The following is a 19,173-nucleotide window of genomic DNA, read 5'->3' as shown; positions in this document are numbered from 1 at the left end:
CATAACGTAAATATAAGGACGATTTCTATATGGGTAGGCGATGCCACAAGTTGTAAGGTAAGTAATATATTCACACACTAAACTTTGCGCATTTGTGTCTTAAGACCTTTAAGTTTCTACCTCTTGTGTGTTCACTAAAACCACTCCTGTTTATTAAGTTTGTTGCTTTAAACAAAGAACTCAAAACCCAAAACACTTCCACTATATGTATCAAGCTGAAATCATCATCATCATCATCAGCCCATTAACGTCCCCACTTCTGGGGCACGGGCCTTCCCTATGGATGGATAGGGAGATCGGGCCTTAAACCATCACGCGGGCACAGTGCGGATTGATGGTTATTAACGACTGCTAATGCAGCCGGGATCAACGGCTTAACGTGCCTTCCGAAGCACGGAGGAGCTCGAGATGAAAACTTTTTTTGTAGTCACCCATCCAATGACCGGCCTTTGCGAAAGTTGCTTAACTTCAACAATCGCAGACCGAGCGCGTTTACCGCTGCGCCACCGATCTCCTCCAAGCTGGAATATTATTATATTATTTTACAATCTGTAATAACGGTGGGAGATAAAAGTAAATACCCCTAACTGAAAAAGTATTCCAGGAAAGAAAAAGAACCAACAGGAAAATGAAGACAGGAAGATTGCGTAGATTATTAAATGCAAATAACTTTTACCGCATTTACAATTTATCATGGCAAAATGTTCTGACGACATCGTTAGGAACCGGTCGATAGAGGATGGGAGAAGCATGTACATTGTACATATACCTGGGACCGGAAAGAATAACGTGATATGGAAGATAATAATAATATAATAATAATTTCAAAGAGATTTGTAATTAAGTTAAGTACCTATATAGAAGGTATACAAATTATTTGTTGAACTGTGATCTCCAAACTAAGCTTATAGGCCTGTGTCTTGGGGATCAGCTTTCGGCCAGGCAGAGATTAAACTGATTGAGCTATTAGTTAAGGCAACACATCCTATGCAAAAGGTATTAATAATATAAAGATATAAGAGGCTAGAAGACCAACTTTTAAGTAATAAAAATTCTAGAAAATCTAGAAGGTGATAAAGAAATTTACGATGGAAAAGCAGGTAGGATAAGTCTTGGTTATTGGACCTCTATCTCTTTCTATCATTACAAGAGAAGTGCTAGAACTAAAATCGGCGCCAATCAATCGACGCGAGAAGTCGCGGGAGACTCCGTTTAACATAGGTCGCCAAGAAAGACCCGTGGGAGCCGTGGTAGCCCAGTTGGTAGAACGCTTGCCTCTCACTTTGAAGTCGCAGGTTCGAATCCAGTACAGGCCTAAACCAATGATTGTCGAATTCGTTATCGAATTCATTTTTGGATCATAAATGATTATCACGTGCTCAGCGGTGAAGGGAAACAACGTGAGGAAACCCACATTCCCGAGAAATGCATTTTCGGAGGTATGTAACCTAACCTGTATTGGGCTGATTTCCCTTAAGTAATAAAAGTATATCGTGTATTCCGACGCTTGAATTTCATCAGTATACTCTGTGTTTATCAACAGTATACTCTTTTTAAATTAAACAATAAGTAAGTATAATTTATTACACCTGAGTTCTTTCATAACAAATTCTAAAAATAGACTTGTATAAATTACGAATAATATTTTACTTCAAATTAATTCACGTGTATATAAAATTAAATAGGTATACTTAATTAAACGCGTCTTTTGATCCCGAAGCCACACAAATACAAGCTGAAAACATTTCTCTTTGAAACACAAAATTACCTTGCCATTAAAACCAATCAGTTTTTTTCCATGAATAAATTTAATATATAATGACTGATGTAAAGTCGTTTCTGTTTTGTTTTGTGCCCTTCTGCGGCACGCTGGGTGGTGAGGATATGGTATCCCGACGTGCCGGCAGAGTAGGGAAGTGATTGGTGATAACGATGATAAATTAGAAGCAAGCAGGAATATAATAATATACAGTTTATTAAAAACACTTCACAAACAGGATAGGAATATTACATAGTTCACAATATACACACTTCACAAAAGAATCAAGAATTAGAGGGCACGGCCCTAAACAGTATAATATACTTGTGTTGTTTTTTGAAGGTCGGGGATGCAGTGAGTCAGTGTAAAATGAAAGGAAATGCGGAATGGAATGAGAATTTCGAAATTTAAAATGATGACGGTCAGAACGAAAGGCCAGTATGTGCAGAGTTTGTACTCTGCTACACTTCTATCAGATAACCTAAGCATTTGGACACCTAAGCACACCTCACACACTCTATACAAAAATTCCATTCTTATCGGGTACTGCCTCACGCAGAAATGCGAGCGAGACAAAGTCCGCGCGCTCTCCCACTTACTCCTTACCGGCCTAAGGCCATTTATATATATAATTTATAGTTGTGGTTTTTCTGAGTAGTCTCAGCGTAAGCTAAGTCAAGCGGGTTCCAAATGGCGCGGCGTGAATTTTTTTGGCGAGTTTGCTGTTCTCATCTCATATAGATATTAAGTTGTTATTTGCGAAAATCTATAATTGGCTTATTGTATAGTTATAACATAATCTATTATTTATTTTGCTGTTGGTTTTCCGAAGAAAATAAAATATCGGCACGATGTCGTTCAACCCCTGGTAATTGCGGCTTCCGAATACATCCCGCTTAGGGACGATACTGAAAATTATCGGCGCCCGAAGGACGTAATATACGATCCCGATGACCCGATTCCTAGCCATAAAGGCCAGTCAACTCGCCAGAACAAACGCTTCAGTACCCCGATACCGACCAGTTTTTCGCTCATTCAAGGTCGCTTAATTCTTTCAAATATAATCCTTTCAGACGACGCCTTGAGCCGAGGTTCACGCCCAACTGGGTACCCTCAGGCCTATTGTCTTAAATTTTGTAGTAGGTGAGAGCACTCAGCGCTCCCCATTTGCCTGGCCAAGTAGTTAATGTCATCTGTGGCAAAACTACAATAAGTCACGTCAAAAAAGAGCAAGGGCCCAACAAGTTGGTGCTTGGTTTTTATTTTTATGATCTGCAGTTCTCTAAAACGTATGGTAAAATATACTCAGGCAAAGCCCCATTGAGTAGTTAGTATGATAATTTATAGAGGTAATTACGTCGAACAACAGATTGAAACGCTATAGGTAATTTAATTGACTTTCTTTGCAGTAGGTAATTTAATTTGTAGGTACATTACTCTCGTGTTTGATCCGCATAATTAATGTTGCGTTAATAGTGGAATGTTAATAAAAGTTTCAATTCGAATTGTATTTGAAAAATTTTGTTATGCTATACAAGAATTAGCCAGCAGAGGGGTAGTGCGGGCGAATTGATTATGAATATTACTATAACTAGAATGTATAATCCTGAGCGCATTTGAAAAAAAGTTATCAATAACATAGGTACCTAATAATATATCACAATGAGAAAGGAAATCACAGTTACAATAAGAAATGCGAATTTACATGGAGTCTGCGAACAATGGGAGAGTCTGAGCTCACAGCTTAGAACATGAAGCTCTCAGCACTCTGTATTGCTTTCAAATTGTTCACAATAGCACTGAATGCTGAGAATATGTCTGGATATTCCGTACTATGATATTCACTTGTCTTCTACGGCCTCCGTGGTCCAGTGGTTTGAGCGTTCGGCTCACGATCCAGAGGTCCCGGGTTCTAATCCCGATGGGGAGATATCACGAAAATCACTTTGTGATCGCTAGGTTAAGACATTACTGGCTGATCACCTGATTGTCCGAAAGTAAGATGATCTGTGCTTCGGAAGGCACGTTAAGCCGTTAGTCCCGGTTACTACTTACTGATGCAAGTTAGTAGCCATTACATGAGCCATGTCAGGCGCCTTTAGCGGTTCAATAGTAACTAAGACACCAGGGTTGATGGGGTTGATAATCCACCTCACAACACACACGATAGAAGAAGATATTTAGTTGTATTAGACTGTAACGTACTAGTACTAGGCTATATAGTAATAGGTACAATACAGCCACACCGCGGTAAGCCTTTATAAGACGCTACCTGAATGAAGTTTTCCATTGTTGCTTACTCTAACGGGGATTATGGGTAAGTGTTTGCGTACGAATGTGCGCTAGAGACTGCAATACAAGTACAAACCAATTTCCGTTGCATTTGTATTTAACTCCTCTTCCATTTATCATACAAGAAATTTCTGCCAGTTAGTGGAAACTTAAGCTACAGAATGTAGATACATAAGCACTTGAGTGGTGAATGAAACCCAAGAATTTGAACCCGTCTTCCCTGTTGAAACATAAACAAGCGGCAAAGAAAGAGGGTAGACAGATATGTCTGCCCGTAGAAAATTATAGATTTACCTACTCCACTCCAATCTCATCAGTCATCCCGTGATCATGGCACTTGCAACAGTGTCGAAATATCGGGAGTCTCATATCTCCATTAAACGCGGTAAGAACCCGTTATTATGTGTTTTAATTATGATAATAACCGCGTAAACTTAAAACAAAATTTTCCTATTCTTTCTTTCTTTTTCTTTTATTTTGACTTCATAACTAATCCTTAGCAAGTAGCGTACTAGTTAAAACTTATAAAAGGTGTAGCTCGGTCGACAGAATCTCTGGACTTGGGCTTGACACTACGGTTTGGGATATCTTGGACATCCAAGCATCCTCCTATTAACAGAATGGATTTTTACAACATTTTCAACGTCCGACATATTAATTATAAAAAGCTCCCGTTTTCACAGAGAACTGAAATCCCTTCAAACAATGCAGGAAGGGGCAGCTGACTTTTTAATCACAATTCTGTCTAAATCCCGACTGTGTATTCGTTAAAAAGTTCGACAAAAGCGGCACAATGACGTCAGTTACATGGTGACATGTTTAACGCGGGACATGTCAGACCAGGCGCGGATTTAGGGGGTCAGATATAAACTTAAATCCGGCAACCGCGCGGCGCGAATTATATCGATGGTTTCGACCAATAGACGTAGCGAATGCTATCTACGTGTATAGACGTCGTACGGCTATTGGTCCTCGATATAATTATCGCGCGGCGTGGATGCTGTGCTGCGAGGACTACTCTGATAAAACACTGTGGTCTTGTTTACCTCACCACCCCCTCAATCTTACTGTAGTCTTCAATAGTATGGGCGTCAGACGTCACACACACAGATGCGCGTGTACGATAACGTCAATGTGTAGTGTATGTGTAAAACGAGGTGTTTTGTATGAAGTGTCCGGGGTGTGGGGACGGTGTGCCATTTTCATTAACCTCAATCAATCAATCAATCAATCAATAATACTTTATTGCACAACAACATATACAAAGGACATAAACATACGAATAAAACATAAACACAATAGGCGGCCTTATTGTTAAACAGCAATTTCTGTCAGGCAACCTTAGGATGAAAGAAGATTATTCATTAGAGCACGGGCTGGTGCAATAAACATACCTAACCTGTATTGGGCTGATTTCCCTTAAGTAATAAAAGTATATCGTGTATTCCGACGCTTGAATTTCATCAGTATACTCTGTGTTTATCAACAGTATACTCTTTTTAAATTAAACAATAAGTAAGTATAATTTATTACACCTGAGTTCTTTCATAACAAATTCTAAAAATAGACTTGTATAAATTACGAATAATATTTTACTTCAAATTAATTCACGTGTATATAAAATTAAATAGGTATACTTAATTAAACGCGTCTTTTGATCCCGAAGCCACACAAATACAAGCTGAAAACATTTCTCTTTGAAACACAAAATTACCTTGCCATTAAAACCAATCAGTTTTTTTCCATGAATAAATTTAATATATAATGACTGATGTAAAGTCGTTTCTGTTTTGTTTTGTGCCCTTCTGCGGCACGCTGGGTGGTGAGGATATGGTATCCCGACGTGCCGGCAGAGTAGGGAAGTGATTGGTGATAACGATGATAAATTAGAAGCAAGCAGGAATATAATAATATACAGTTTATTAAAAACACTTCACAAACAGGATAGGAATATTACATAGTTCACAATATACACACTTCACAAAAGAATCAAGAATTAGAGGGCACGGCCCTAAACAGTATAATATACTTGTGTTGTTTTTTGAAGGTCGGGGATGCAGTGAGTCAGTGTAAAATGAAAGGAAATGCGGAATGGAATGAGAATTTCGAAATTTAAAATGATGACGGTCAGAACGAAAGGCCAGTATGTGCAGAGTTTGTACTCTGCTACACTTCTATCAGATAACCTAAGCATTTGGACACCTAAGCACACCTCACACACTCTATACAAAAATTCCATTCTTATCGGGTACTGCCTCACGCAGAAATGCGAGCGAGACAAAGTCCGCGCGCTCTCCCACTTACTCCTTACCGGCCTAAGGCCATTTATATATATAATTTATAGTTGTGGTTTTTCTGAGTAGTCTCAGCGTAAGCTAAGTCAAGCGGGTTCCAAATGGCGCGGCGTGAATTTTTTTGGCGAGTTTGCTGTTCTCATCTCATATAGATATTAAGTTGTTATTTGCGAAAATCTATAATTGGCTTATTGTATAGTTATAACATAATCTATTATTTATTTTGCTGTTGGTTTTCCGAAGAAAATAAAATATCGGCACGATGTCGTTCAACCCCTGGTAATTGCGGCTTCCGAATACATCCCGCTTAGGGACGATACTGAAAATTATCGGCGCCCGAAGGACGTAATATACGATCCCGATGACCCGATTCCTAGCCATAAAGGCCAGTCAACTCGCCAGAACAAACGCTTCAGTACCCCGATACCGACCAGTTTTTCGCTCATTCAAGGTCGCTTAATTCTTTCAAATATAATCCTTTCAGACGACGCCTTGAGCCGAGGTTCACGCCCAACTGGGTACCCTCAGGCCTATTGTCTTAAATTTTGTAGTAGGTGAGAGCACTCAGCGCTCCCCATTTGCCTGGCCAAGTAGTTAATGTCATCTGTGGCAAAACTACAATAAGTCACGTCAAAAAAGAGCAAGGGCCCAACAAGTTGGTGCTTGGTTTTTATTTTTATGATCTGCAGTTCTCTAAAACGTATGGTAAAATATACTCAGGCAAAGCCCCATTGAGTAGTTAGTATGATAATTTATAGAGGTAATTACGTCGAACAACAGATTGAAACGCTATAGGTAATTTAATTGACTTTCTTTGCAGTAGGTAATTTAATTTGTAGGTACATTACTCTCGTGTTTGATCCGCATAATTAATGTTGCGTTAATAGTGGAATGTTAATAAAAGTTTCAATTCGAATTGTATTTGAAAAATTTTGTTATGCTATACAAGAATTAGCCAGCAGAGGGGTAGTGCGGGCGAATTGATTATGAATATTACTATAACTAGAATGTATAATCCTGAGCGCATTTGAAAAAAAGTTATCAATAACATAGGTACCTAATAATATATCACAATGAGAAAGGAAATCACAGTTACAATAAGAAATGCGAATTTACATGGAGTCTGCGAACAATGGGAGAGTCTGAGCTCACAGCTTAGAACATGAAGCTCTCAGCACTCTGTATTGCTTTCAAATTGTTCACAATAGCACTGAATGCTGAGAATATGTCTGGATATTCCGTACTATGATATTCACTTGTCTTCTACGGCCTCCGTGGTCCAGTGGTTTGAGCGTTCGGCTCACGATCCAGAGGTCCCGGGTTCTAATCCCGATGGGGAGATATCACGAAAATCACTTTGTGATCGCTAGGTTAAGACATTACTGGCTGATCACCTGATTGTCCGAAAGTAAGATGATCTGTGCTTCGGAAGGCACGTTAAGCCGTTAGTCCCGGTTACTACTTACTGATGCAAGTTAGTAGCCATTACATGAGCCATGTCAGGCGCCTTTAGCGGTTCAATAGTAACTAAGACACCAGGGTTGATGGGGTTGATAATCCACCTCACAACACACACGATAGAAGAAGATATTTAGTTGTATTAGACTGTAACGTACTAGTACTAGGCTATATAGTAATAGGTACAATACAGCCACACCGCGGTAAGCCTTTATAAGACGCTACCTGAATGAAGTTTTCCATTGTTGCTTACTCTAACGGGGATTATGGGTAAGTGTTTGCGTACGAATGTGCGCTAGAGACTGCAATACAAGTACAAACCAATTTCCGTTGCATTTGTATTTAACTCCTCTTCCATTTATCATACAAGAAATTTCTGCCAGTTAGTGGAAACTTAAGCTACAGAATGTAGATACATAAGCACTTGAGTGGTGAATGAAACCCAAGAATTTGAACCCGTCTTCCCTGTTGAAACATAAACAAGCGGCAAAGAAAGAGGGTAGACAGATATGTCTGCCCGTAGAAAATTATAGATTTACCTACTCCACTCCAATCTCATCAGTCATCCCGTGATCATGGCACTTGCAACAGTGTCGAAATATCGGGAGTCTCATATCTCCATTAAACGCGGTAAGAACCCGTTATTATGTGTTTTAATTATGATAATAACCGCGTAAACTTAAAACAAAATTTTCCTATTCTTTCTTTCTTTTTCTTTTATTTTGACTTCATAACTAATCCTTAGCAAGTAGCGTACTAGTTAAAACTTATAAAAGGTGTAGCTCGGTCGACAGAATCTCTGGACTTGGGCTTGACACTACGGTTTGGGATATCTTGGACATCCAAGCATCCTCCTATTAACAGAATGGATTTTTACAACATTTTCAACGTCCGACATATTAATTATAAAAAGCTCCCGTTTTCACAGAGAACTGAAATCCCTTCAAACAATGCAGGAAGGGGCAGCTGACTTTTTAATCACAATTCTGTCTAAATCCCGACTGTGTATTCGTTAAAAAGTTCGACAAAAGCGGCACAATGACGTCAGTTACATGGTGACATGTTTAACGCGGGACATGTCAGACCAGGCGCGGATTTAGGGGGTCAGATATAAACTTAAATCCGGCAACCGCGCGGCGCGAATTATATCGATGGTTTCGACCAATAGACGTAGCGAATGCTATCTACGTGTATAGACGTCGTACGGCTATTGGTCCTCGATATAATTATCGCGCGGCGTGGATGCTGTGCTGCGAGGACTACTCTGATAAAACACTGTGGTCTTGTTTACCTCACCACCCCCTCAATCTTACTGTAGTCTTCAATAGTATGGGCGTCAGACGTCACACACACAGATGCGCGTGTACGATAACGTCAATGTGTAGTGTATGTGTAAAACGAGGTGTTTTGTATGAAGTGTCCGGGGTGTGGGGACGGTGTGCCATTTTCATTAACCTCAATCAATCAATCAATCAATCAATAATACTTTATTGCACAACAACATATACAAAGGACATAAACATACGAATAAAACATAAACACAATAGGCGGCCTTATTGTTAAACAGCAATTTCTGTCAGGCAACCTTAGGATGAAAGAAGATTATTCATTAGAGCACGGGCTGGTGCAATAAACATATAATGACACCAACATAACAAAAAAAAGGAATAATAAATAATATAATTATATTTATCTAAAGAAATAACCTCCACCACTCTACATGTACACCTACTTCTAGATTTGGACCTGTGAGTGATGGACATAGAGATGTAGGGCATGACAGAAGGACATAATATAGGGGCATGATATCTGAAAGTAAAATCTATGTACAGTTCCGTTTTCGGATGTATTCAAGTTCAGTTCGCAGTTGTCCCTGGCGATCTTTTCATTTAGATTTCTGTCATACTGGTATTTTCCACACGGTACGGTAGACACAAAAGTGGCTGTTTAGTTAGACTTTGTAAAAGAAGAGAGAAAAAAGAGAGAAGAGTTTTTGGGAAAGAAGAGAGTTGAAATAGCTGTTTAGTTAGTCACGCCTGTATCCCCAAAGGGGTTGGCAGAGGTGTATAGTATTAACAGTCATTTCAACTCTCTTCTTTCCCTTCTGCTCTTATAGAACTGAATGTAAGAATATTATAATGTGCTACAAAAAAGAAGAAACTAAAAAGAAAGAGTTAGGGAAAGACTAAGAAAACGTCGTACTGTCTCCTAATATAAAGTAAAATATTGTAGATAATTATATTAAGCATATTGAAAATGCTACAGCATAGAAAAAAAATGTGTACCTAGTATTTTTGATTTCTTTGAAAACTTTAACCTATTGCTGTATCTTTCTTGCACTTATCGTTAGACAAGTATAGCACTAGTTTAAGAACTATCAAATTAAAAAAAGATTAAGTTTGTGTCTGTTAAAATCGACACTATTACTTATATTCCTTAACTTTAAACCACAAGCTTTATGTTAGAGACGGTCACACCACTACCCGTGCTCTTTTGTCTACACCCAAAGAGAAGTTGGCGTGAAGGTCCAACGTTTCTGTTCAATTTACAATGGCCACCGACCCATTGTCCCAGCCCGAAGTTTAGAAATCCTTTCATTAGAACTGTATTCCAAACGTTATCTGTAATGAAACAGCATCTCTAGACAATTCTATCTAACCACCATAGCAAAGCAATAACCACCATAGGTACAAACCTATGGTGGTTATTGCAGCTCCAACTACAATAAACAAATGAATAAGTATATGGAAATATGTAGGTATGTTACTTATCTGATAAACCTGATGTTCTTATTCTGTGGGAATATATATTATGTCGCGGAGGATGGAGGTCTTTCAAGTTGATGTTTCCTCTGAGCCCTTATCGCTATAGGCTGGTCACAAACTGGACAATAGCCCCTAGGCACTTGTCCCCCTGTCGAGTAAGCGACTAGCGATCAAGTATTTTTTCGCTCAGGAAACGAACATATGATATATATCTATATACGTGTGTTTAAGAGACATTTATACCGGGTGTCAATAACATCGTAACGATAACTTTGAAGGATGAGACCGTGATTCTGAATCAAGACCTGATTGATATCATGGAATTTTCCGTCGCAAAAGTATAGAACTGAAAATAATTTAAAAAAAACCTTAATATTTTAATGAATTTTCCAACAGGAAATTCCACTTCATATTATTTCAGAATCATGGTCTTAATTATCCCCCTCAGTATATGGCTACCTGTAAGTACTTGTATGGGCTGTAAGTGACATCGTAACGAATACTGAGGTGGATGATTCAGCTCATTATTCTAAGTTGATATAGTAATAAAGTATAGAATTTTAAAAATATGAATAAATATAAAGAAAATTTCACTTGATATTAACTCAGAATCATGGTTGGATACATCCCCTCAGTATTTGTTAAGATGTCATTAACACCCTGTATTATGACTATTGACAAGATCTAGATTTAGTAATGATTGACGTGACGTCAGGTTGCGTGCGCAGGAGTGGGGTGAAGCGGTGGACGGTAGTCACCGCTTGGCCGTTATTCAGTCTCGATCGGAACGCGGAGGGCGACAGACGTTGCCTTATCAATGCTTAGACGCATTACGAATGTCAAATAGTGAATATCGTGATAAAAGTGTGACGTGACAACTAGCTTAGCGTAGTTAAAGTGATTATGAGAATAAAGATGGCTTCTTATTGTCTAACGCCCACTCTAGATTACCTATAATGTTAGAAAGAGCTAAGCTATTCAATCCCTCTGCCCGACTTCACGCATACTTATATTAATAATTGGTCGCTGGCTGTTCACATCGCCGACGAAAACTTTCTTTTCACTGGTTTCTGGCACTCCGAACTTTTTATTCTTACTTTCAAATAATCGGGTCATCAGCCTGCATTGTCCTAATCAAACTGGACCGTCCGAGATATACAGGTACCTACAATAAGTTCCGTCAAAAATTGCGCAATTCCACCTCACAAAAGATTTTATTTTAAAAATCAAATACCACGTTTTTTCTTATTCTCTAAGTGAGTGTACCTACTTGCTCTTTTATCCAATTTGTCTAGAAAATTAAATGAAGTGAAAATGTGAATAATAAAGAACTAATTCTCTTTGTTTCAGCGCTTATCTCAAAGATGACTTCGTTGTGCTGCCGTACCTCGAGGCTGGATTTAACAGGGTGAGTCTATACCTACTTCTTTTTGTATGTAAGGTCATCGACCGACCTCATCAAACCTACTGAGCAAGCCGAAAGCCTCGTAACAGCACTCACGTACTTTGCTAATCATTATCATTAATTTAAGAGCCACACTCTTCTCGGTGTAGCACTCTCCATGCTACTCGTTAAAGAAAAATATGACAGTGGTTTCCCTCTTGCCTTCCGCCCCGCAGTACTCTGTCTGACGCGAGTGGGATGGCGCCCAGAGTAGTTTATTTCAAAGCCGAACTAGGACACCTATCCTCCGCCTCAGGATAGTACTGACAGTTACTGCTGCCCTCTGTCTTTGCTAGTACCCCACTAAAATACACGTAGATAGTTTTTTTTTTTAATTTATCTTAAATGCAGTTTTCCTTAACACAGTTGGCTCGACCGTTATAGACGGCGATACGGCTCACCACCTATCACGTTGTTCTAACAGAAAGCGGAAAGGCGTGGATACTTAGTTCATCATGCGATGGATGTGCCTCTGACTACCCCAATTGGGATACAGTCCTGAGTTTATGATGTTATGATGATGTTGTGAACATAGCGTTTTAAAAAGTTTCGTCAGTTATTCTTTAAATAGCTTCAATAAATTCTTATTTTAAAAAAATGCGTCACCTTCAACCATTTTCCTCGTAACAAAGTTTGTACGAATTTACGAAACACAAACCAAAAATTATTTGATTATTATTTAGACAATTTGATTAGATTTATCGTAATTAATTAACGATTACCTAGATCTGATAATTACTGTAATATATTGTAAACAGTAGCCGAACAATACTTTTTTTTTATATAAATACCTAATAATAATAATCCGTGATAGCCCTGTTCGAAAAACGCGTGATTTACATCTTAGTGTCCCGGGTTCGAATCTCGACTCGGCGTCTAAACCATTGAATTCGAATTCAGTTTATGAGTTTGAATTCAGGTGGTTTCCAGGATTTGTGCCGGGGTAATGGTAATGGGCTCACCCCCTATTATATGGAAACATTTTTGAAATTAATTGAAAGCAATCGAGCTTTTGTGGACGTTTGCACTATTATACTTTATGTCTATGACTAGATGTTTCAATTTACACATGTTTAATTAGAACGTAATAAAATGGAAACAAACACACATGGAATCTAGTGGTAGGTATTAAAACAACTTAAAACGGAATAAATTGTGACAAATCGCAAGGACACAGAGTGCGGTATATCGTGGTGAATTTAGTGCGACTTCAAATGGTTCGGAATGTTGAGACATCGAAAGTGCAAATACGAGTAAACGGCAAAGAAGAAGGCTAGACTGATATGTTTGCCCTGAACCATAATAAATATCTAGTATCTACCTACTCCACTTCAGTTTCTTCAGTCATCTCGTGATCATGGCACTTAGTTTGCATTAGTATCGAAATATCTAGAGTCTCATAATTCTTTATTTAACGCAATAAGAACCCGATATTGTGTTTTAGTAACAGACACGCATCTGCACGCCTGTAGGAATTTAAAATGATCCATTTTAAAATGAAATTATTCTATGATACTCGTATAAACTTACTCTATGGTAAGTGAGTGTGATCCTGTGGTTGCTCCTCAAACGAGGAGCACTGGGTTGAACCCCTTGTACCAATGAGTCATTAAGTTTTCACTAACACAGTTGGCTCGACCATTGGGTATAAATTATCACGTTGGTCTAACAGAAACCTCGGTGAGGTGTGAGTACTTAGTCCATCTTGAGATGTACCTCTGACTACCCCAATTGGAATGTAGTTGGGAGCTTATATCGTAATGTTAGATTATGCGAAACGCGCGTAAATCGTGCACTCTGAACAAGGTTTACCAACGGTTTACCTATTGAATTGCGCGCGCGGTGCGCCGCGCCTGTACGTGAATGAGGCTTAAAGCTGCTACCATTTCATCCTGTTCACCAAACCTGAAAACTCGAACTGGAACGTATTCCCTGCGCCCCAACCTAGTGAGCCCGGAGGGAGATATTGCACTTTGTTTTGTTTTTAATCTCATCAAATAGAAATCCACGAACCAACGTTTTTCAACGATAGAGGAACAAAAAAAAATTCATTGGCCAATCTTTTGTTCCAATTAGAAGCGCAAAGGCTTCGATAGACGGTTTTATATTTAGATTGCATTGTACTGCAGGAAAGTTCAGAAATTGAGGTTTATTTGGAATCTGTGCAATGAAATGCTTGGGTTGTTTTCGTGGAAATGGCAGCAGTGAATTGTGTGCGGATGTCTAATAGCATAGAACGATAGGTGTTCTATCTAGTGTGCAAAATACCGACAGCAGTTGTACGATATAGTACGTTGATAAATAACGCGAGAAATCTAATTATCACTACATAGTATAAAACAAAGTCGCTTTTTCTGACCCTATATGCATATGTACGATTAAATCTTTAAAACTACGCAACGGATTTTGATGCGGTTTTTTAATAGATAGAGTAATTCAAGAGGAAGTTTTATATGTATAATAATATCCATTAAATAATGAAGAAATACTGTTATTTTTGAGGTTTTTAGTGTGATGTCGTAAATAATTTCATTTTTCCTCAGCATTGCACCCGAACGAAGCCGGGGCGGGTCGCTAGTTTATGATAAAATACCTATAGTATCTTAACGGTCTGTGATCGGCATAATATAGTATAAATTCATGAAATGAATACTACGTTAAATAAATATTGAATCAAAGAACCTCAAATTTACAAAATTCGGAATTCCTTAATAACTATTGATTCAGTGGAACTTTGAAAAGTTTAATTCGCCTGTTCTATTTAACTGGGGTTTCCTTCAATCCAAAAATTATGAGAATACAAGTGAATGACTCTCCTTTTGGCTCGTTTGTTGCCGAGTGTATTCTAGGATTCTACCCACATTTAGCTGTTCGTTTACTGACATTTCAGCCAAACCAATAATAAGACGGCCTACCTTTAACAATTGGGCTAGTCAGAGGTACATCATCGCAAGATAAACTAAGTATCCATACCTTACCGAGCTTTTTGTTAGACCAACGTGGATTTGTGGTGAGCCGTATCGCCGACTGTAGTGGTCTAGCCAACTATGTTAGTGAAAAACGCATTCAGCAAACGAATGTAATACTTGAAGTTGGTTATTTATCGCGTAACTAATATAGTCACCTACGTCCACAGCAATAGTTCAAAAGCAATAAATTTCAAGGCGATGTCAATATTGACCGCCAATGGTGAGACTCCGGTCGGGGTGTCGCAAAAAGGGTCCCATACAAAATTAGGACTTAGAAATTTTTTAACAAAAATCGCCAAAAGTAACATTCGGGATTCGGGGGGATGTGGGAGTATTAGGGTGGGGGGAAACCACGGGTGACCTTAGATGACCTTGGGAGGTCACTGACCTTAAAGTCAAGGTCATGACCTTATTCCCTTATTCTTCACAAATATAGTGTAGGTCAGACACATCAAAGGTCAAGGTCATTGACCTTAAAGGTCAAGGTCACTTATCCAAAATCAGAAATATTACCATTATATCAACTTTATGCAGTAAACTTTCGATTTCAGTGACCTCAAAGGTCAAGGTCACCAAGATCATTGACCTTAAAGGTCAAGGTCACTTATCCAAAATCAAAAATATTCGCATTATATCAACTTTGTGTAGTAAACCTTCAAAGTCAGTGACCTTTAAAGGTCTTCACCGCCGCCTCTCGGCCCTTCGGGCCTCGATGGTCACAAGTAACCTAACCCACTCAGCTATATGGCAGGGGGCTCGCTTTGCTCGCCCCCTGCCATACAGCCTTCGTAACCTATATCTACAGTGTCGGGGTGCCGCGAATTTCCGTGCTCGCTTCGCTCGCACCCGTGACTGCTGTCATATCGAAACAAATCTTCACCGCCGCCTCTCGGCCCTTCGGGCCTCGATGGTCACAAGTAACCTAACCCACTCGGCTATATGGCAGGGGGGTCGCTTTGCTCGCCCCCTGCCATACAGCCTTCGTAACCTATATCTACAGTGTCGGGGTGCCGCGAATTTCCGTGCTCGCTTCGCTCGCACCCGTGACAAAAGGATACCTGTAAAAAAAAAAATACGCGTGGCGGACACCGAGCGTGGACGTGTTTCGCGGAGCTCCATAGAAAAAATTAAAGATATATTTTAAAATTACATAAAACGCATTTTTTAAAATATCTCGAAAACGGTGCGTCGTAGCGCAAAAATAACAAAAAATTGCCCCCTTTTAGATACCCCTAACCCACCTCTTCCGCATATATTAAAATAAAAAAAACTTACTTTTTCAAAAAAAAATGAAAAATTTTTCAAGTCCAGCTTTCATAGTAATTTCTCTCGAAAATCGGCTATGTCCGTGGCTCATACAAAAACGACCAAAATTATTCTAAGTCTCGGACCCTTTTTGCGACACTACGTAGAATCAACTTTTGAAAATTTTACAAGTCCAGCTTCCATAGTAATTTCATTCGAAAATTCGGCTAAGTCGATGGTTCATACAAAATTGAAGTGAAATTTTTCTAAGTATTGGGACCCCTTTTACGACACTCTAACCGAGACTCCACCTAGAGTATACTACCACACCCCAGACCCTCCATACAAGATTATCATTCTTACCGTATGCCGCGCTACGCATAAGGGCGTGGACCCATGTCTACGGTGCGGCGCCGTTTGCCGTGCAACGGTACGGCACCGCCGCCGGCAGATGGGGCGGCGCCGTGCCGCGCCACGGCGTCGTGTACCGACGTGCTCACTATTGTGTTGTCAGTTTTTGTTTTTTCTTCATTCGTCGTCGTCTTAACAGCAACAGGAGCAGGATACGTCTTTCGCGGTCCATAACAAGCCAAAACTAATTTTGGTATACGTGCTAAGCGTGTACGTGCCGGTACACGACGCCGTGGTGCGGCACCATGTCGCGCCCGCGCCATCCGCCGGCGGCGGTGCCGTACTGTTGCACGGCCCTAAATGCGAGTGAGACACATATATGCGACAGACTACCTAAACATTAGCACTCCCCTGGACACTGCATTGAAGAATCGGGTAGTTTTCTAGGTCAAAGATAATTTATGAAATTCTAATTACTAAATGAAGACGGATCTAAAGGTGACAAAAAACGTTTTCATTTTTCTATTTGACTTATTTATGAATTTTAATAAAAAGTGTTTTTTTTTTTTCAAATGACTTATTGTAGGTTTGCCGCAAATGGCATTAACTACTTGGCCAGACAAATGGGGAGCGCTGAGGTCTCTCAAATAATAAGTGCGACATTTTGACTTTTCATACAAATTCCATAGTCATTTCGTGTTTTGACGTTGGGTAAAAAGTAATTGATTTGACTAGTTAAAAACTAGTCTATTTTATTCTCGCCGTGTCTCGCCTACAGTGTAAATGCAAGCAAAACACAATCCGCGCATTCTATCCCTTACTAGCTGCTTACGGCTATTTAAGACTAAATTAAGACCATAAGGGGTAAGGTCGGCGCACGATAAGATTTGGCGCGGGGAGCTACCGTTCTATAAGCAGTATAAACTTTATTCTATGCGAATACGTAGAATAACTAGGTACATTTATGTCATGTATGTAGGAACGGAACGACATCAGAACGAAGTATGAGCATGTGCGAAAGAGTAAGAGGATAAAAGCGTGAAGTATGAAAGAGACAGAGGATATTAGGGTAGGGTAATTTTGAAGATGGCGATAAGACGTTAAACGGTGTAAAGGTTCATTTTGGAAAAAATAAAAGAAGATATTGAAAAGACTGTTTAATTTCGATCATCACCCCACAATAATTTTGGGGGCTCGTCCGGGATCGAATGTGCGAGTTTTTCAAGTACATTCATCGGGGTGTGATCGGAATACACGACGACGAACAGTAACAGCACGCGGTGCGCACACGAGGCCATTGTGCGTGCATATCTTTTTTTCACGACGACTACGTGGTGCAGTGGCGTCCCGTCACGCTGTGAAAGTGGCGAATAAGGTGTTTGGATCTTTACTCCGGCAACATACGACGGAGGTTACCGACGACGACGAAGAACACGACTTGGACACCGGCTCCAAACAACGTGAGGGAGGAGGTGACGTGTCCCACGACGACTACGACGACGCAACGATGACTGGCGATGCAGGTGCAGGCCCCACGACGGGAACGTCATGTACAGGTCCACGACAACACGTCGATCTCATGTTTGTTCAAGAAGCTATACCTAAGTTCACCGGCACGGACAAAATTTACCCTGTGTCTAGGTGGGCACAAGAAATTGAAGACAACTCGGAAATTTTCGGCCTGTCCCCAACGCAGCAGTTACTTGTAGCACGAAGATCTTTAATTTCTACAGCGGCGACATGGCTTCGGTCGGAAAAAACCTTTAAGACTTATGAAGAATTGAAGACGGCATTATCTAAAGAATTCCCCGACCGGGTCGACGCAAAAGAAGTACATGAAATTATGAGTAATCGTAAGAAACGGAAGGATGAAAGCTGTTATGATTATATGCTTGAGATGAAAGCTATGGCAAAACGCGGTAAGCTAAAGGATTACGTGGCAATCCAGTACATAATTGACGGTATTGTGGATAGTGAATCTAACAAGATATTATTATACGGCGTCACATCGTATCCCGAGTTAAAAGAAAAACTGAAGTTGTACGAAACCTACAAAGAAAAAACAAAGAAAAGTTCGACTTTTATGCATAACGAAGATCGGAATAAACAGAGAAATATGCATACAAAAAGTGTACGGTGCTTTAATTGTGGACAACTGGAACATACATCGAATAATTGTCCACATCGAAATAAAGGCTTGAAATGTTTTCGTTGTAACGAGTTCGGCCATATCGGAGCGAAATGCAAAAACGAAACGTCACGAAGTTTGTCAAGAACGGAGAAAGGAAATATCGCTAACGGCTGCAATAGCGGCTACAGCAAATATGGCCCATCAGCGAAGCAGATGTACGTAACAACCAATGACGAGAAGCAAGCTGACGGATTCGACCAATCACAGAGCGTAGAATTCAACATGGCGGCGGAGATGACGGCTGGAGGTCAATCGGATCAATCTGTCAAACAAAACGTAAACAACTTGAAGAACGTGATTATTAATGGAAAAAATGTTAAATGTTTAGTGGATAGTGGTAGTGATTTAAATTTAATTACGTCAGGGCTGTTCTTTAGTTTAAATATAACTAGTTTTATGAAGGAA

General features: G+C 39.7%; 1 protein-coding gene across 4 annotated transcripts in view; it reads left to right on the top strand.

Moving 5' to 3' along the window:
• LOC126374302 (high affinity cAMP-specific and IBMX-insensitive 3',5'-cyclic phosphodiesterase 8) overlaps positions 1-19,173 on the top strand; it is a 342,656-nt gene that overhangs the window by 303,296 nt on the left and 20,187 nt on the right. For all 4 annotated transcript variants that reach the window (XM_050020843.1, XM_050020845.1, XM_050020844.1 and 1 more), the window contains one exon: positions 11,919-11,976. In XM_050020843.1, the coding sequence (XP_049876800.1) occupies positions 11,919-11,976 (58 nt within the window). The remainder of the gene's footprint in view (positions 1-11,918; positions 11,977-19,173) is intronic.

This window comes from Pectinophora gossypiella, chromosome 17, assembly GCF_024362695.1.
Source record: "Pectinophora gossypiella chromosome 17, ilPecGoss1.1, whole genome shotgun sequence".
In the NCBI taxonomy this organism is placed as follows: domain Eukaryota; kingdom Metazoa; phylum Arthropoda; class Insecta; order Lepidoptera; family Gelechiidae; genus Pectinophora; species Pectinophora gossypiella.
The sequence above is the reverse complement of the archived record's forward strand: the minus strand, read 5'-3'. Positions and strand labels throughout refer to the sequence as shown.